This window comes from Didymella exigua, assembly GCF_010094145.1.
Source record: "Didymella exigua CBS 183.55 unplaced genomic scaffold M421scaffold_59, whole genome shotgun sequence".
NCBI lineage: Eukaryota > Fungi > Ascomycota > Dothideomycetes > Pleosporales > Didymellaceae > Didymella > Didymella exigua.
The window spans coordinates 62,810-81,295 of NW_022984833.1; the positions used below are offsets into that span (position 1 = coordinate 62,810).

General features: G+C 55.6%; 9 protein-coding genes across 9 annotated transcripts; 5 read left to right on the plus strand and 4 right to left on the minus strand.

Moving 5' to 3' along the window:
* Positions 1 to 7: 7 nt before the first annotated feature.
* On the plus strand, positions 8 to 3,833 carry M421DRAFT_76938 (uncharacterized protein; the record flags this gene model as incomplete). Its single annotated transcript, XM_033597276.1, has 3 exons — positions 8 to 300; positions 343 to 1,499; positions 1,567 to 3,833. The coding sequence occupies 3 exons, from the start codon at positions 8 to 10 to the stop codon at positions 3,831 to 3,833; spliced, it is 3,717 nt and encodes a 1,238-aa protein (XP_033443085.1).
* Positions 3,834 to 4,623: 790 nt separating this feature from the next.
* M421DRAFT_76962 (uncharacterized protein) lies at positions 4,624 to 6,014 on the minus strand (the record flags this gene model as incomplete). The annotated part of the gene is made up of 2 exons (XM_033597278.1): positions 4,624 to 5,607; positions 5,658 to 6,014. 2 exons carry the CDS (start codon positions 6,012 to 6,014, stop codon positions 4,624 to 4,626), a joined length of 1,341 nt encoding a protein of 446 aa, XP_033443086.1.
* A 1,283-nt stretch (positions 6,015 to 7,297) lies between these two features.
* On the minus strand, positions 7,298 to 8,885 carry M421DRAFT_426460 (cell division control 14, SIN component). Its single transcript, XM_033594396.1, has 3 exons — positions 8,400 to 8,885; positions 8,291 to 8,347; positions 7,298 to 8,244 (listed from the first exon to the last, which is right to left on the minus strand). Exons 1-3 carry the CDS (start codon positions 8,665 to 8,667, stop codon positions 7,724 to 7,726), a joined length of 846 nt encoding a protein of 281 aa, XP_033443087.1. The 5' UTR covers positions 8,668 to 8,885; the 3' UTR covers positions 7,298 to 7,723.
* A 750-nt stretch (positions 8,886 to 9,635) lies between these two features.
* Positions 9,636 to 11,082, plus strand: M421DRAFT_10188 (uncharacterized protein; the record flags this gene model as incomplete). Its single annotated transcript, XM_033586697.1, has 4 exons — positions 9,636 to 9,747; positions 9,800 to 10,286; positions 10,336 to 10,903; positions 10,999 to 11,082. The coding sequence occupies 4 exons, from the start codon at positions 9,636 to 9,638 to the stop codon at positions 11,080 to 11,082; spliced, it is 1,251 nt and encodes a 416-aa protein (XP_033443088.1).
* A 518-nt stretch (positions 11,083 to 11,600) lies between these two features.
* M421DRAFT_10189 (putative aldo-keto reductase) lies at positions 11,601 to 12,653 on the minus strand (the record flags this gene model as incomplete). The annotated part of the gene is made up of 3 exons (XM_033586698.1): positions 11,601 to 12,178; positions 12,219 to 12,465; positions 12,528 to 12,653. The coding sequence occupies 3 exons, from the start codon at positions 12,651 to 12,653 to the stop codon at positions 11,601 to 11,603; spliced, it is 951 nt and encodes a 316-aa protein (XP_033443089.1).
* A 742-nt stretch (positions 12,654 to 13,395) lies between these two features.
* On the plus strand, positions 13,396 to 14,902 carry M421DRAFT_426462 (cinnamyl-alcohol dehydrogenase 1). The gene has a single exon (XM_033594397.1). The coding sequence runs from the start codon at positions 13,778 to 13,780 to the stop codon at positions 14,855 to 14,857; it is 1,080 nt and encodes a 359-aa protein (XP_033443090.1). The 5' UTR covers positions 13,396 to 13,777; the 3' UTR covers positions 14,858 to 14,902.
* A 313-nt stretch (positions 14,903 to 15,215) lies between these two features.
* M421DRAFT_104806 (uncharacterized protein) lies at positions 15,216 to 15,983 on the plus strand (the record flags this gene model as incomplete). Its single annotated transcript, XM_033587062.1, has 1 exon — positions 15,216 to 15,983. One exon carries the CDS (start codon positions 15,216 to 15,218, stop codon positions 15,981 to 15,983), a length of 768 nt encoding a protein of 255 aa, XP_033443091.1.
* A 228-nt stretch (positions 15,984 to 16,211) lies between these two features.
* Positions 16,212 to 17,462, minus strand: M421DRAFT_76939 (Ebp2-domain-containing protein; the record flags this gene model as incomplete). The annotated part of the gene is made up of 2 exons (XM_033597277.1): positions 16,212 to 16,498; positions 16,553 to 17,462. The coding sequence occupies 2 exons, from the start codon at positions 17,460 to 17,462 to the stop codon at positions 16,212 to 16,214; spliced, it is 1,197 nt and encodes a 398-aa protein (XP_033443092.1).
* Positions 17,463 to 17,671: 209 nt separating this feature from the next.
* Positions 17,672 to 18,335, plus strand: M421DRAFT_426464 (uncharacterized protein). Its single transcript, XM_033594398.1, has 3 exons — positions 17,672 to 17,816; positions 17,859 to 17,976; positions 18,044 to 18,335. The coding sequence occupies exons 1-3, from the start codon at positions 17,772 to 17,774 to the stop codon at positions 18,124 to 18,126; spliced, it is 246 nt and encodes an 81-aa protein (XP_033443093.1). The 5' UTR covers positions 17,672 to 17,771; the 3' UTR covers positions 18,127 to 18,335.
* The last annotated feature ends 151 nt before the right edge of the window (positions 18,336 to 18,486 follow it).

An 18,486-nucleotide genomic window follows, 5' to 3' on the forward strand; every position in this document is an offset into this window, starting at 1 on the left:
CCTTTACATGAGCGATGAGTTGAAGCTCAAGGCGTTCGAGCTCAATTGGGCAAAATTGCAACCTCCTGCACGTCTGAACATCGATGCGGTTAGACTGTGTGTTCGACTCCTGCCCGAGCTTGGCGACCAAAACCGCGAGTCACATGAGAGGCTCAGAGACCTTCTCCTGCACCGGATGCGGGATGAAGAGCAGGACTCGCAGTACCTCTACCAGCTCGCCGAAGCTTTGACCAGCAACGCGTCGTTCGCTGTGCTGTTCTACGCATCGATCTGGAAAGCGGTGCTTGACGCTGCTCCGTGGTTTCACCAGCTCGGGAAGCAGCTGGACCCTGAATGGCAAAGCTTACCTGCAGAAGAACGCATACGACAAACGGCGGCCTTCCTCGCATTCCTGAAATGCTCCTTCTGGTTGCCACCGGACAGCTTGCATGTTGTCGGCCCTGGTGAATCAAGGATACTGACGTCGTTCATTGGCAGAGAGGGCCTAGCGGAGCCTGCGCTCGACGCGCTTTCCGCCCTCCTGGCACTGTCCAGTCGCCAGCCTCAGGAGCCAATACACACTTCCAACCTTGTAAGCCATGGAGTCTGGGCGAAGCTGGATCCCGCGTCCGGGAGATACGTCCTGGATGGGTCGCTCACCTACACTTCTCTCTGGTCCCAACTCAAGACCCTCAGCCTCGCACACTTCGAGACCAAGTCGAGCAAGTTGTTCAGGGTCTGGTTTCAGTGGATCTCGCAAATAGTCAAAGAAGACCTCCTCGTGGAGGACGGCGGCATACACCAAGAGCTCTACTGGGACAGAGTGAGGACTGGTCTGCTCACTGGGTTCGCTGACCAGCGCAAGTACTGCCTCGGGATTATACGTGCTTCTTTGCTCGCTGCCAAAACCGACATTGACACTCACACAATGTGCTTGCAGATTGACGAGCGTGATACTTACATCAAAGCCTACGATCGATACTTTGTTCTCTACGAGACCATCGTCCTCGACCGCTACGCAAACCAGATCGAAGCCTGTCTCCCAGAGCTTTCGGCACTGTTCGGCCCTCAGTCTACTATCACTGCTTCCATGGCAACAACTCTACTCTCTTCCGGTTTGGATCCCCAATTACAAGAAGGCATCCGCAAGATCATTGGCAACTGGTACTTTAGCTTCATGAGTGGTGACCAGAGTCCCCTCTCCAAGGACGCGGAGACTTTGGCCGAACACACAGACTTCCTCGTGAGAGGCTTCCTGCCGTGGGCCACTCAAGGCAGTCTTTTCACTGCGACTTTGAAAGCGAACCGCACAACTACGGAGTGCGGCCATGGTGCAGCTCTTGTCAAGCTCATCGCTCGCTTCGTCACATCAAAGTTTGCAGATGACAAGTACCGCGAGCGACTGCTCGTCTCCATCTTGAAATATGTGCTCGATACAGGAGGCAAGATCTTCCAGATGTCAATTCTATACCTGCTGGAGGGACTCATCGCAGGCTATGACACAGTCTCCAAAGACAGCGGTAAGACTTCCGCCCCCCTTCTTCCATCTTGAGACGGCCCGTCATACCTTGCTGCAATGCTGACAAGTTCAATCAGGAAGCACTCAGCTTACTCAACAAGCCGTGGAAGTCATCCTCCGCATCTCGAGAACTCCTGGCCTTCCAGAGGTTGCCACTGACCTTTACAAAGTCTATTGCAGGCGACTGTGCGAGTTTGCCGCCCCCCACGTAGACTTGGCCTCGGTGCCGGGCTTTGAAGCATTGAGCGACCGGGTTGAACAGCTCAAGGCGATCGAAGCTGCGGCCGAGTCGACTTTGGTCGACTACAGGCTGGCATCGGTGCCTCATTTCCTGGTGACACTGCGACAGACAAAGCACGCATCCATTCAGGGCTCCGCCTACGCGATAGCATGCAGTCAGCTTGCAGACTACTTTGACAACGCCGAGCCCACGTCAATCATTCCGGATGAGCTTCACGCTGCACTGGAGGCGATGTGGGAGGAAGCAGACCGCAGGGAGTTCAACAGGTCCGTTGCCATACATCTGCCTACCCTGCTTTTTCACCCGGTCTGCATCCAAGTCTGTTTGAAGGAGAATGTAGAGGCCTCGTCGACAGGCAGCCTCACAGCTCTTCTGACCAAGGCTGTGGAGACATTGCAACGACTCTCCGAAGGGCGCTCGTATGTCCTTGCCAGTTTTGCTACGTCCCTGCGAAGGGCTGCCTTCTCGTACCCCGCCATTATTGAGGTGCTGCCGTATGAAGACGTTATCCTCCGCTTCCTGAACCATCCACCGGCCGCAAAGTCTGAGTTCCTGTTCGAAGTGGCTGCTGCACAAAAGCTTGAGCGCTACATACCTCACCGAACCTACGGCTTTTACTATGGTCAACGCGAGTGGCACGCGTACGCCGCCTGGATCGACCTCCTCAATCGTTTTCCAGAAGAGCAGAAGCGCGTTGCGAAACGTGTGTTCGACAGGCTCCTTGAGCCCTGGGCTGGCCAGAAAGGATTCGTCCCTGTGATCGCCAAATGGAAGGACGTCTTCCAGCTGCAGGCCATGCTCGTACTTGTTGAGCATTGCATATCCGAGAGCGATGCAGACGCATACCTCGACAACTTCATGCACGCTCTGACTGTCGAGCAATGGCCGCGCTACCGCTTCGTTCTCGAATGGATCATCGCGCGCATTTACTTCCATTACCCCAACAAAGCCCATCGCATTCTCAAGGATCTGGCGCATCTCGACGAAAGTAGCCCAATCCACATCGCATCGCTGATGAAGCTTGCAGTCCTCACTGCACCTTTCTTGGGTTCGGACGAGTTTGCACTCAGCCTCATCATCCAGCTCATCCCCTTCTCGGCCAGCCAGAAAGTGCACATCAGACACGAAGCTCACCTCTGCTTTCCCATAATCTTCGAGCTAGCCGAACGCAAAGGCTGGACAGCCATCACCTCCAATCCCGGCTTCTCGGTGCTGAACACGCACATCCGGCAAACCGAAAAGTTCAAGACTCCGGCTTGGTCCATCAGAACGCTTAGGATTGATGCTGTTGTTGACTTCACGCTTTGCCAGATCTTCCAAGGGCAGTATCTGTACATTGAAAGTCCAGAGCCGGAGCGCGTTGCGCACGAAGACTTCGTTGCCATCGCCCAAGCCAACGACAAGACAACCATGCCACCTGCACGGATCGAACCAGGTAGCCCAAGGGTGCAAACAGCAATCCCCATGAACCCAAAGCCAGCAGAGTATGTCCTCGACGAGGACGGCGTCAAGTCCAACTTCTACCAGACCAAGTCTGGCTTCGACTTCACCTCGCTCCTCCCCGCTCCCGGAGCGCCGCACCTTCAAGACAGGCAGCCCGCGTCCGTCATCCTAATCGCCTCGCTCATCGACAACCCCACGAATCTGGGCGGTCTGTCACGTATCTCAGAGTCCTTCGGCCTGGAGACCCTGTACATCAACGACATCAAGAAGACCAGCCACAAAGACTTCAAAGCCACCAGCGTGACAAGCGAGAAACACCTCCCGATCAAAGAACTCCGGGAAGCGAGAGTACCCGCCTTCATCACGGATATGAAGAGGAAGGGCTACGAGATCGTGGGCATCGAGCAGACGGACCGGAGCGGTGTGCTCGGCGAGGACACGGCGGCGGGCGGCAAGGATGTCGGTACCCTGCCGAGACGCTGTGTGCTTGTGCTCGGGGCGGAGAAGAGCGGCATCACGCCCGAGGTTCTGGGCGTGCTGGATCGCTGTGTGGAGATTCGCACGGTCGGGGTCACGCGCAGTCTGAACGTGCAGACTGCGGGCGGCATCGCCGTGTATGAGTGGTGGAGGGAGTGGCATGGGAGGATGTGAAATGCTCCATCCACGTCGTATGCGAGACGAATGGATGCGTCGTCACGCAGTGAGGGATTGAGGGTGCGGTTTGAAATCTCCACGGCCTGCGCGAAGAGTGACAGTCCGCAAGGCCTCAGCGCGGTTTGTATGTATGACAGCACTCTCAAGTCCAGCACCTCACGCCATAAAATCCATCCAGCACCTCACGCCATAAATCCATCCATCACACTTCCCACTCACAGCTCGTGCTACTCGGATCAAACATACCTTGTCGCCAGGCAGATCGCCTCAGCGCCTCGCCCTCACGATACACAACTGCACTCCCACCACGTCCGACGACGCCACACCGCCAGCCCCACCGCCCTGGCGCCGCTCCACTTGCGTCCCCGTCCTCCTTTGCCGCTGAAAAGAGCGGTCTCACCACTAGTCGTGCGAACGACTTCGTCAAGCGGTCAAAGAGCGCCTGCCGCTCGATGAACATTATAAGTTCTTCGCTGTTGCTGTACGACAGCATCCACACCGCACTGCCCCCTGCAGCACTACCGTCGACCGCGACCCATGCTAATGATGAGCTGCTTGTCTTGATGGACTCGCCTGCCTCCTGAACTGACGGTACTGATGCTGTTGATAGCTGGAGGCTGCACTACCCAAGATCGAAAAGTTACATTCGTCATCGCTATGCTACGTACAAACGGCTCGCCGGAGCCCTTAGGGTATCTTGCAACTATTGCGTTCAACTCCTCGCATTAATCGTTACCGCATTACACTTCTTCTTCCAACTGTCCGGACGTCCCTCCCGTGGTTGAACTCATCGAATGACAACACCTTTGCTCAGCACTCTCTCGTCGTCCTCTCCGTCCTCCAACAGCACCGCTCGCCTCTCCGGCTTGTCGATCCTGACACACCACAAGAAGTAGTCCTCCAGCGGTAGCAAGTTCAGAAGCACGCGATTTCCAGTCCACGCTAGTCCGCACACCATGGCGCCCGCAACTGCGTCAAGGACGAAGTGGTTAGCGGTAGCCACAATGGCTACCAGGATGACAGCGGGGTACGCAAAGCCGATAATCAAGCAGGCAAGACGACGAGCGCTTGGTAGCCTAAGCCTAAGCGTCTTTCCTGCGAAAGGTGTGCGCATACTCAAAGTTCTCGAGCGCTGGTGCTGCGCTGCCAAAGGAAGACAGCTGATCGTCAGGCCCACCAAAAGACTGTAGCCAAAGTGCAAGGACGGCATCGCTGCGTACTGGTTGCAGAACTTGTTCTGTGTCCACACTGAGCTCTCGCCCTCTGCGCCGTGCACTGTATCCACAAAGCCAAAGCTCCTTGCCTCCTTCCCTACGGCGCCAGGCACGTCTGGGTCGGACAGCAGGCGCGGTGGCATGCATGGCCAGAGTGTGAAAATTATGAAGGCGATCAGGTTGCAAGTCGCCATCGTGCGGCGGCGCGCTTCGTACAGCTTCGGCCCGGCGGGGCTGCCGTGCGGTTGGCGGTTTGGCGAGGCCGATTTGTGGTTTCGCTCGTGATATGTGGGGAGCGAGACGTGGTTTTGCATGGTTGTATAGAAGAAGAGGAACACGAGGAAGAGGATGGTGCCGGGAATGTGGATGAAGCTGTATATCCTGTTGGTCCAGTGTAGAAGCAGCGGGTGCTGGAGAAACCAGCGCTGGACATCGAGCTCGAAGAAGATGTGGAGAGATTGCTCAAGGTGTATTAGTTGCAGGGCATGGCGGCGGGCGACATTCACAGTGCCCTCGACCATTGTCACAGCGCTGAAGGCACGGCCCAGCTGGTAGACCTGCGTAAGTTAGTAGGAGTGCTGTCAAGTGTAGTCAAGTAGAAGCCTACCCAGTAGATCAGAGCCCAGTACCATGCCTCGACCAGGAAAGGAAATTTCTGGAGCAATCGGCTCAGGAAATAGTCCTTGAACCTCCTTGAGTTTGGCGATGTGACTTCTTTGCGGAATCCAAAGACTCGCAGCTCACGTGTTCGCCATTTAGGGACTTCGTCGATGCTGGCCAGCAGGGAGTCGCTTGATGATGACGAGGAGCGTCCTGACTTGGAGTCTGGCGAGACTGATCGAGGGGAGGGTGTGTGATAATTTCGTCGACCGAAAAGTTTGTAGTCTTTATTGCGATTCACCCAGGTCCCTCCGAAGAGCAAGGTCACGACGACCAACGGTTCTGCTACCGCACCAATGCCCATGTTGATGTGTGGGAACCTTCAATCGCAAAGGTGACGAGGAGCGCGACTGATATGGAGCTGCAAGAGATTGCCGGAGGGTCAGATGGGAACTCCAATCTTTTTGAAGGAGTAAGTGTGGCGCGAGCTCGTGCGAGATGGAGCAGGGTAAGCTATCCGGCGAGTCCGCGTTTGCTTTGTCGTACGTCAAGCTACCTGTGGCGCGCAGCTTGTTTGCTGTGTTTTCGCTGGCGATTCGTGTTTAAAGAAGACGCCGGACTAGTAGCAGAAGAGTCGCAGCGACAAGGTTAGGAACTAAAAGCGCGACAGGAAGACTAGCAGAAGATGACAGGACTTGGGCGACGTCCTGAAGTCAGCGGACGCTGGCGGACCAAAAGTTTGATAGCATTACAAGGTCCTACCTAGACAAGCTAGTCTACGATGTCAAAGCCTGTCGGACGAAGCTTCTTCGCGTTCATCGGTGTGCTGGAGCACGAGGCAGCCGAGATCCGGTAGGCGCGTGAGTACATGCCATTTCGAGCAGGACCATCACGTCATGCATCCACGGGAGGTCGCTGCTGCTGTGCAGTCTTTTGTCGCTCTGTTTGCATCAACATCTCAATGTTTCTGTTGCGGTTGAAGCAGGTTTTGGGGCCAAGACGCTGATTACGAGCCATTGAGCGCATGTGTTCACCGCAGTGTCGTGGTTCAAACTTCGCTCATCACAGGGCGCGCGACTCGAGCAGATTAGGCGCTAAGGCTGCAAGAAGCTTAGCTTCCAGTCGTTGCCGGCGAGTGGCTTCCGTTGATTTGCGCATCGTACTTCGATCGGAGGTTTGAGAACGCGGTCTTCCGTGTTGGCATTCTTGTCGCAGTCTGCAGTGGCTGACTTCTAGCGACTGTGCAAGGCCGGGTGCTTGCTCGTACGAATCACTCATTCATCATTACCGTAAAGCACGCCTGCGTCTCTTGACGTCAACATCACATGTGTCTCGTGGGAAGGTTTCAACGAGTACGATAGGGCTGCAGGGTACCGGTAACCTGATCAAGTGCCGGGAGGGAACGCCAACGGCTGACTGTGCTCCTGCTACTTCGTAAACGACCTCTGTCTTCAGTTGTTGCTCACACACGATACATTGCCGCTGCGAAGGGTTCTCGCTGTTGCTCGGCGCTTGAGAGGCGAAGTCTGGACGCCGCTTAGCCAGGCGCCTGGTCAGGATCTTTACGATGTCATCGTGACTTTGAAACTTGAATTCCACGCTCAGACTTCCGAGTAGCCAGCCAATCATTACGCGCCTCCTCCGACACCATATTTCACACCGCATGGGAGCCCTTGCAAATCTCTTGTGCTGTCAATCGGTCACCAATGTGCTAAATTGCATAAACAGTCTTGATTGCGCCCTCGAAGCAGAGCAGTGGTGTCCCAGCCAAAGAATACGAGTGGGAAGCGCCCGCTCCCCGTATGCTATATCACAAAAGAAATCACCTTGTGAATGTGCGCCTGCCGAGTATGCTAATGCCATGAAACGCTTCTGCCCAAATTAACAATGCATGCTGAAGTGCTTGGAGATGTGTAGTGCTCAGTCTGATTTGCTGAACGCCCTCCAACGCCTCGCTGGACCCAAAGAAAGTAGGAGAGTGCGGCAACGTGCCGAGAAGTACCTGCAGGAAGTAACGGCAGATAGATGTACAAGTGAAATGGCGACGATCAAGATATTACCAGCAAGGTGCGATCATACCCTCACGCTCGAGAAGGGATCAGACTCCTGCATGTCCTCGAACAAGCAGTCCACGTTGGCGATGTATTTCCCCAGCATGCGCTGCTTCTCCTCCTGCGATCGTATTGGCTTGCCTGTGATGCTCTTGGAGCTGTCTGTGCTTCCTCGTCGTTCGAATGCGCTGGTGAGTTTTCTCGAAAGTGGAGGCGCTTCTGGTAGCAGGTAGAAGTACAGGAACTCCAGCACCGTGACCTTGACGCTCTGTGTTGTCTCCTCGTCGCTCTGTAGGCTGGTGATGGTGAGCAGACCGTCCATCTGCTCGAAGACGCGGGTGTTCTGAGGTGTGGCGAGGAGTGCTGTAACGAGGACGAGGATCGCTTGGGACTGGATGGCTGGGCAGTTGTACGGATCGAGAAGATCCAGGAGGAGGTTCATGTAGACTTCACGGCCGAACAGAATGCGTGACGGCGGGTGCAGGAGGAGTAGTCCTTGGAGATTTGATAGCGCCGCGAGGATGAGCATGTCGTTTTGGCCATCTGAGTGATGTTAGCTGAGTGCAAGACTGGCAGGGTTGAGCATTACTCTTACTGCTGCCCATGCCGAGTAGCCGCTCCAGGCAATCTGCGACTCGTGTAGTGACTGACGCATTGTTAGCGTATGTCTCTCGTCTGATCTCACATGAGATGCGTACCATTCCACTCGAATCCATCTTGAAGACGAAAGAACTCTCGAAACGCAGGGTCTTCAGACAGCTCTCCTAACTTCTTCGGCTCGTCGTTCTGCTCGCTTGCGTTGATTGCGGATTGATTTCGCCGATGCTCAGGCCTGGCGGGCTTTGCTTTGCTTCCGTCAAGGCAGATGTGCGCGAGCATGCCTTCGATCTGGCGCAGCCCCTTGCGAATCTTGGCCGTGTCCTTTGATGCAATATTGTCAAAGGACAAAGACAGCAGCGCCTCCATCCTGAAACGTGGAGCTACTTTGTCGCAATTCGGTAGCGAGCGCTCGGTCGACCTGCAGCGCATGCAATAGTAGTGATGTAGTGGTGAGATGGTTCTTGGATATAAAGTCGGGCGCGCAGCAGGGAAAGTTGAGGGCGCGTGCAGCTAAGAGTTGGCAAATGCGGAGAAGGAGGTTATCTTGGGCTGGATGCGCCTTGAAATTGGACGTCGGGCCTGACTAGGAATGGCCGTGCGGGAGAGCGCTCGTTCAGCTGGCGCCTCGATAAACAACCGCTGATAGCTGCGTTGCTGTGGTGAGGCCCCACTTCGCTTGCCGCGCGGATGCGGATGCGACCTCACCACCTCGCGATGGGCTGGACGCAGCGACAACTCATCGTCCTCGACCACCAGCCCCTGGTCTGTCACCGCTTCGCTGGCGTTCTTCTCATCTTCGAGTTTTCAGCTCAGCCCAACGTGACATCATCGTATCGCTGGGCAACCACGGCCGCCCCGAGCGCCCCACGTGCAGTCTCGCGCGCGGCAACGACCAGTAGTCAGCATCACGAAACTTCGCAGACTGCAGACACTTTCCCATCGATTGCACGAAGCGAGGTTGGCCTGGCGCACTGTCTCGCGCGTCTTCAGGGCCGCCGACGCTCCGTGAACCGTCCAGCACACGTGAGGTCCGCATGATCTAATGCCCGCGCAATCGCCATAGCTGCACGGCGCAGTTGCAGACGCTGCGCATCGTATGAAGAAAGGTAGCGATGAGGGTGATGATGTATGAGCACTGATGTATACCTCCCCTGGTTGTTTGGCGGGGTTTTGCATGCAGCTCGACCATGGTCCTCAACACCCTCAAATAGCCATGAAGTATACCTTAGCAATCAGTCGAACGCGATGTAAAAGAGCTGCACTCCTCTTCAGCACTTCGTGACCGCCGTTTCTCGAGCTTCAGTCTCGCAAGCACGGTCCTCAGCTGCAAATCGATGGCTGCTCCTCAGGACTGTGATATTGTTGACATACCACTGCGAAGAACTGGACCAGATGCCGCGACCTTGGACGAGTACGAGCGTGAAGTCGCGAAGGACAAGGGAGCCAGTACTAAAACGAGCTCTCACCGTTGGAATATGACGATACTAACATTTCCCAGCAATCTGGTGGCTCGTCCTCGTACCTATCACGGTCATACGTGCCGCACTCCTGGTGCCAATCGTCTTTTACTGGCAGATTGCACGCAATCACGATGCTATGATAACCTCTCATATTGATCTCCCGCAGAAGTTCGCATCACCCATACCTTCAGTGGAGCATTCCGCTGCGACATGGAGCACGGTTCTCTTTTACTGGCACTCCGCGATAGTAGTACCGTGCCTCACGTCTGTCGTGGCGCCCTTTAATCTGCCCATCGCAGTCGTGGACACCGTGCTCGCAGCATACCTCTCTAACATCACCAATCGACAAGAAGCCTATATTCCATCCGAGTACCGGTTCTGCCGCGACCTGCGCGCATGGGATCGACCATGGAAAGCTGACAATGGCTACTTCGTGTTCGCAGCAGAGCGAGCTGGCAGAGAACACGACGCCGGGTATCTATGTAGCACCTTCGTGCGAGAGTGGCAGTATGGAGTGTCAATAGTGTACGTACCACCGTTCACTGCAAGCTGTCTTGGCTAACGAGAGCGATAGGGTCTTCTACTTCTTGCTTGCCGCCCTGGAATGGATGGCCTTCTTCATCATGGCACCCTGCGTCCGGTACCAGATCGCACCCCAAAAGCGAAACTTGATCAGAGACTTCAGAATTCTATGTATGATCCCGTCAATGGCCACCACCCTCATCATCTCAATATTTCACCATATACCGAAAGTCCTCTTTCGCGCATGCTTGCCCACTACTGTCAAGTGGAGAATCCGAGCAGGACGGCGATTCGCCATCAAATTTGGCACGGGCGTCGAACAGAAGACCGAGACTAAGTTGCACGCCTGGAATAGCAAAGCAAGAAAACGATACATCGATGCCGACCCAGAAGGACCAGTACCTCCGCTTGCAAAATTCCTTAGCAATTACGATGCTCTAATCCTATTGATAAAACAGCTACATTATGCTGATGTGCTGACGCTGGCCCGGACCTGCAAGAGCGTCCGAAGTGTCGTGCTCCCATCTCACGACTTTGACCGCCGCCACACGGTCTTCTGCAGATATACGTGCGACGAGTCTAAAGAACGCTGCTGGCTGTGTGTGAGCCAAATCTGCGAGGTATGTAGTCTACTCTTCGTTCAAACCATCTGCCTATGCTAAGCTCTTGCGTCAGACGTGCGAAAGCCCAATGTTTATGGCACGACAGAACCTAGACTGGCATCTCGAATCTTGTCTACCGTACTGTGACCCTTGCTATCAGCAGTGGATCCTTCAGCGCCGTCAGACGGTCGCATTGAAGTGGTATCCTTTCTGCCGATGTAAGCCCGTCCCTGACCAGAGTTTGAACGCGTGTGTTTGGCAAGGGCGACAAAAGTTCCACACGACACCACAAATAAAGTCTCTTTGTCGCGACTGCAGGAATTTTGATCCAGCTGAGATACTCAAGAGAAGGGAGAAGCGGACAAAGTCGGAGCTCAGACACGGCCTGACTACGAACGGAGAGGAATGGACAAAGTGCGGCAGACCCGAATGCGACAACGACCTAAGCCGTGCGGGGCCACGGTGGTGGGTATGTCGCAACGACAGGTGCAAGAAAGAGTGCACCAGCTTGGCTCACGATGCATGGCGTCGATCACGGCAGAGTGAGGTGTCCACCAAAGGCCCTTGGTACTCCAGATGGTACTGCCCAGTCCCTGCACCTCACCAGCCCACGGCACAAGTGGCAGTCTGACGGTCAGACGGTCTCTGCACACAGCGTTAAGCAGCAGAAATAGCGACTGTCATGTTTTCATTCTTATACAAACTTAATAATCGCTCAGTGACCTACCAGAGCCTGATGCGCAGGTCCATACCTGTTTCCTGCCGGTTTTGCAGCATCGATGATCTTCCGCATCTCACTCTGCTCCTCATCTGTCAGCTCCACCTCCCGACTAGCAAAGTTCTCCTCCAACCTGCTCGCCTTGGTCGTCCCCGGAATCGCAATCACACCTTGAGCCGCGACCCAGGCAAGCGCAACCTGCGGCGTCGTGCACCCCTTCCTCTGTGCCAGCTTCTTGACTTCCTCCACGGTGGCCTTGTTCTTGTAGAAATTGCCACCCTGGAACTTCGGCACGCTCCGGCGGAAGTCCGTGGGTGCAAAGTCGTCTGGCGATGCGTAGTCGAAGTTGTCGACCAGCCAGCCGTGACCCAGCGGACTGTAGGCGACATATGCGACACCCAGCTTCTTTGCGGTGCCGATGAGGCCGTCAGTCTCATGAATTGTCTCAAACGCAGAGTATTCAGCTTGCACGGCGTCGATCTTGGCGATGGCATTCGCTCTGCGCAAAGTGGAGGCTGAGCACTCGGAGAGGCCGATGTATTTCGTCTTGCCGGCCTTGCGGATCTCATCGAGCGCTGTGATGGATTCGGAGAGGGGGAGTGTTGGGGTCGATACGGTGTAGATAGTAAAGATCAGGCGTGAAGCCTAGGCGCTCAATGGTTCCTTCAATGTACTCCTTGATATGGCTCGCAGAGTTCGTGACACTACGCTCGCCGCCGAAGCACTTGAAGCCGCACTTGGAAGCGATGAAGACCCGGGCGCGGACATTGTGCTTCCTGACGAAGTCGCCGAGTAGCTTCTCGTTGACGCCGGCTTGGTAGACGACTGCTGTGTCCCAGAATGTGCAGCCTAGCTCGATGGCCTTGAAGAGTGTCGCGGAGCAAAAGGTCAACCTTTTACTCCCTTGAGTAAGTTCGTCTTAACCGTGACAAGGAGGACTGGCTCGGCTTGCTCCAGCGTGAGGTCGCTGCCCAGGCCAAAGCTTAAGCCCATGGCACCGAAGCCCGGAGAGTTGACCGTGAGATCTTGGAATTGAAGCGTCTTGACCATCTCGCTGTTCTGGATCGCAGAGACGAGAGAAAGGGGTGGAAAGTACAGGATTGACTGCTCAAACTCGCAGAAGGAGATCACTTGAATACTGTTCTCTACATTCCTAAACTCCTAAAGCTATTCTAAACACCATCTTTGCCGTGCCTCTCGCACAGCTCATCAAGTTGCAAACCGCACAAAGTGGCACGTCAACCGGTTATATGTCGGGTTATCGGGGCGCATTAGCGTGAAGTGTAGGTCTGCACAGGACGGTGACATGTGCTAGCCTTGAATCTTGGGCATACCTATGTACATTCCAGTGGATAGCAATGAGTAGTCGCTGACAGGCACAAGCCAGCCCTTTACCAAGTACACCCGCAAATGCTGGAATGCGAGTACGAGGCCGATTGGACAGGATGCTATTTGAATTGGGGTTCTTGAAAACTCGTTAAGTCCGATACCCCCGCTTCAGCAAGGAATTTTGTCTTCCGCGTTGATGAGCCTCATCGAAGCGGCTGTAAGTAGGCCCTTATCGCCATACGGAGATAGGTCCGTTTTCCGGAGCAAGGCCGTCTCGATTCGGGCCCGTTGCTACTTCGCGTTCATACGTCGATGTGATGATCTATGGATGAACGACGTCATGGATTCAGGAGCACCATGAGCACCTGAAGACTTCCAGCGTAAGATATGGAGTACCTGAATGGTGCATACAGAAGACTTAAAGCCGGCGTACGATCCCGCGTGCCTGCTCTGCCCGCCGTCACAGATTTTCACTCCTGGAGGTGTGACCTGGAGCAACACCAAGTCCCACTTCTTGCCGCGATCGGTATAGCTCTGCTACTTAGGCCGTGTCACTAATTGTAATTCCAGACCGCTATCAGTCGTAGGCTTACTGGTAGCAATGAACACCCTTGACGTCAACGCGCCCACACTCCTGGTGCGTCATGTCTGGCCAGTCTCTGCCATGCAACGTCCGATAGCTTTCGGTGGCAGACGGACAAAGGATGCGGTCAAGTCAGAGCGGTGCGGGTCTATAAGATAGACAGGCTCGGCCACTTTTCACACCGCCCAAATCTACTCAATTCAACTCAAACGATTTTTTAAACAAACACAGAATCTACCACATTACATCACATATCGACACAATGTCTGACTACAAGTTTGAGGGATGGTGCGGCCACTCGCCAGAAGCTGCGAACGGCAAGATGAGATGGGGGGAGTACGAACCCAAGAGCTTCACGGACGATGATGTCGATATCAAGATCTCCCACTGCGGTATCTGCGGCTCTGACCTACACACTCTGCGATCCGGCTGGTACCCCACACCCTACCCCTGTGTCGTCGGCCACGAGATCATCGGCAAGGCTGTCAAGGTTGGAAAGAACGTCAAGCACGTCAAGGAGGGCGACCGCGTCGGTGTCGGTGCGCAGGCAGCTTCCTGCTTGAAGCCTGACTGTGCCCGGTGCTCCGACGGCTTTGAGAACCACTGCGGCAGCATGGCTGCCACATACGGCGCCTTCTTCCCTGGCGACAAGAAGGAGAAGACATATGGCGGATACGCAAACTACAATCGCACGCCCGGCCACTTCGTCTTCAAGATCCCGGATAACATTGAGAGCGAGCACGCAGCGCCGATTATGTGCGGCGGTATTACGCTTTACAGCCCGTTGAAGACGTACAACGCAGCTGGCAAGAACGTTGGTATTGTTGGTCTTGGAGGATTGGGCCACTTTGGCGTCCTGTTCGCGAAGGCACTGGGCGCAAAGAGCGTGACCGTCATCTCGCGCTCGCATGCAAAAGAGGAGGACGCAAAGGCGCTCGGCGCAGACAAGTTCATCGCCACCGGCGACAAGGGCTGGGAATCAGGAAATAACGCCTCTTCGCTTGACCTAATCGTCTCAACCGTTTCCTCTGACAAAATGCCTCTGGCCGGCTACCTCAGCCTCCTCAAGTTCCGCGGTACCTTTGTCCAGGTCGGCGCGCCTGAGGACCCACTGCCGGCATTCCAGGCGTTCGCGCTCATCCAGAAGGCTATTCACATCACTGGCTCGGCCATCGGCGCGCCAAACGAGATTGTGGAGATGCTGAACCTTGTCTCAGAGAAAAACATCAAGCCCTGGACGCAGAGCGTTCCTCTTAAGGAGGCCAACCAGGCCATCATTGACTTCGAGGCTGGCAAGCCTAGGTTTAGGTTCGTTCTCAAGAACGAGAACTACTCTGATTAGACATAGACATTTGATTTTAAACGAATGAATGAAAGTAATGATGCCACTTTATGAAGCAAACATCCCAGACACTCATGCTGTGTCGGACCATGAACGAATCGGCCCAGGGTACGTATCTGGACCCGAGCATCAGTCTCTGCCCGAGAAGATCTACAAGATGAACAGTGGACAACCACGGATGGATAAGTCAAGAGTTCCACATCGCATCGACCGCCTCGCCTTCACTGCAGTCAAAGTAGAGGTGAGTCTGTTTGTTTGCCACCGCAATCCAAGGCAGCAACACCCCATTTACTATACTACCCCAGACCACATCATTTCCTCTCTACCTCAACCACAACCCAGAACTTGACAGCCCATCATGGACAACAACGACATCTTCTTCGACGACCCAAGCCCTCCCTCAGGCAGAGGCCAGCCCTACAAATACACCAAGCCCGCCGACGACTTCCGCCCGCTCCCTCCCTCCAGCACCGCCGTCCTCTATCTGGCCATCATCACGCCACACACAGACAAATACGAGATCCACGGCCCCGCGCCCTCATTCTCACACCTCCTCCCCAAAATCGCAGAGCTCTGCTCCGACTCGCCGCCCGCGCTCGACAAGCTCGAAGACCTGCAGTACACGGCGGCAGACGTGTGGGACGAGCGCGTCGCGAAGCCGCACTTCGCGGAGCAAGGGTTCACTACGTTTGTCGTTGAGGGTCAGCGCGGGACGTACACTGTGCTCGAGGTCCTGCGTGAGGAGAACGGCAGAGTGCGCGACGTCCTCCCCGCGCCGGTCTACACGGTCACGCGCCACGGGCCGCTTGTGCATACGTACACGGGCGTAGGTATGAAGATGAAACTCGATGTTGCCAAGGGCATGGCGGCGACGAGTACACTAGTGGGTAGCTATGTGGAAAGGAAGGATGCGCAGCTTGCGGCGAGGATGACGATGGAGTTGCTGGTGGGTGAGGAGAAGGTTAGTGCGATTGAGGACTGGGCGGCGGGTGGCGGTGGCGGCGTATTGCTTGCGATGGGGGTGGGGAGGAGGTGGGAGGTTAGGGTGCAGTATGAGGATGAGGCACTCAGACGGGCGAGGAAGGGCGCGGATGCGGAGGGTGCGGGGGTGGGATGGCGGTTCTGAGGCTGGATGGAGGGGGGATTGGGTGGGGATGGAAGTGGAAACGCTTCGAGGACTCTCAGGCCATCAGGGATCAGCCAGAGTCAAGTTGGGGTGGAGAATTTGTACAAGACCACGGAAATTGGTATCTTAAATAACCCAGAACGGCCTCCGGAACTCGATGTGCCTGTGCTTTTGTCTCTCGAAGAACGCCATGGCGCCGTATGCATGCTCACCCTACCACATCGCCCTCTAGTGCTTGTTCGCCCTCCTCGCCTTGCCGGGCCTCGCCTTGGCCGCACCGCCGGTCTTGCCCTTCATCTTTCTCGACGAGAAGCCGCGGCCGTCGCTGGTCGACTCGGATGTGTTGCTCTTGGCGTGTCGCTTCTTGCCGCCGAAGCCGAACTTCTCGTTCTTCTTGTGACGCTTGTTACCGCCCGCTCGGTCTTCGCGGCGGTCGGGCTTGGAGTCATCGGCCTCGAGGCCGATGTCGAAGAGGTCTTCTTCGTTGGTCTTGGTGATGTCTGCGCCCTGGCGTTCTGGGAGGTGTTAGCATGTGATCGACATCATTGATTTGGATCTGGAAGACGCACTCCTCTTCAGCAGGTTGATCTGCTCCATCGTGTCCCTCTTCTCCTTCGCGCGCTCCTGCATCTTGGCAACCTGGACCTGCTTGCCGAACTTCTTTAGGTCACGCTGCTTGCGCGCTTCGGCAGACGCCTTCTTGCCCGCCGCCTCGTCGATCAGCTTCTGCTTGATCTTGCCCATGTGCTCGTCGCTCTTGACCATCTCGGCGAAGTAGTCTGCCGGCCGCGAGAACGACACGCCCTCCTTCTTTAACCTGCCTCGCGCATCCTTGACCGAGGACAGGCACTGCTTGTAGAATGCCAGCTCGCGGTTCAGGTCGTCTTCGACGTCGGCGATCTCGACGGGCTCGGTTGTGGTGACGGACTGGTACTCTGAGAAGGCGAGCTTCGAGTATGGCAGCTCTATACGTTTCACGGCGGCGGTGAGAGCGGCGGTGTTGTTGATCGTCAGGCGCTGGTGGGGAATGATGTCGCCCTTGTCTTCGGAGGCGAGCGACTCGATGTCAGAAAGCGGAATGTCCTCTGCCTCCTCCTCATCCTCGTCCTCGTCCTCCTCATCGTCGCCGCTGACGTCGCTCTCGCTGTCCTCGAGGCGCGAGAGGTCGAATGCAGGTCGCTCTTCCACATCGTCCTCGTCATCGCTGTCGTCGTCCTCGCTGCCCTCAGTCTCCCACTCAGCCTCCTTCTCTGTCGCCTTTGCCGCCTTCTTTCCGTTCTTGGACTCCTTCGCCTTGCCATTAACCTTGACCTCCACCTCATCTAGCGGCACACCGCCCGCCTCATCATCGTTCTCAACCACCGGCGCATTCTTCGCCTTGCGCTTCTCCGCAGCCTTCTCCTTCTTGCGCTGCTTCTCGAGCGCGATGTCGCGGCCCTTTCTGGCGTCGAGGATCTTCTTGAGCTTTGCCTTGGCCATTGTATCTTGATTCGTAATGTGAGGTGCGATGCGCGGATTGTTGCGAGTTCAGGCGTCAAAGCTCCCAAGGAAAATCGAAATCAGACAAAAATAAAACTGGGGACGTACATCGACGCTGACCGCCTCCCAGTTGGGCAACAAGCCGCGGTCCGCAGCCCACGTGTGGACCTACCTTCACGCACGCCTAATCTTACCGAAGGTACCTGATGTAAGCACTTGCATTCCAAACGCTATCGACCCAGACTTCCAGGACATTTCTCCACACTGCAGTATTCCCTCCAAATCACCCAGCATCGGTCAAGCATCATAATGGCCACCCCGCAAAAACAGTCCCCAACACCCAGCGACACACCAGTACGCTCCTCCCCGGCTCCGAGACCCATCTAACCCCCGCAGTCGCCAGGCTTCAACACCAGCACAGACAGCTCGACCGAGCTCGCCGCCGTAGTCGACGATCTGCTGCACCAGCTCAACACCAAGTTCACAACCATCAGCAGCGATCTGTTGTCGAAGAGTACGTCTTTCCTTTGAACATGCACTGCACACCCTCTGCGTGCCTGATCTGATTTGATCTGGTGTAGTGGACGATATGTCGCGCCGCCTGGATAACCTGGAGTCGCAGATCCAGGCCGGCGATGGCAAGGGTCCGGGTGCGAGCAAGTAGGCATTGTCCGCGCGAGAGTCTGCGCTTACGGGGACTGCACCGCCTGCGCCTCCGGTCCCGAGGAAGTCGATCTGGAGGGGAGTTGGTCACGATTAGGGCCAGCTGATGGCGTTCATTTGGTCAGCGATGCAGTGCTTGTTGAAGAGGAGTGATAGAAACAGGTCTCTGGGAGTATCACGTCTAATGACTGCATAGGGAGGCGTATGGAGTGTTGTATAATACTTTTCGAGTTGCTATCATGATTCTATCGATACACGTTGATTCATTGTCGCGTCACAAGTGAGCCAAGGCTCTGCTTTTGCTTCCAGTACCATCTCGACTCGCTGGACGTCTTACAACTCGGTCCTCCTGTATCCAGGG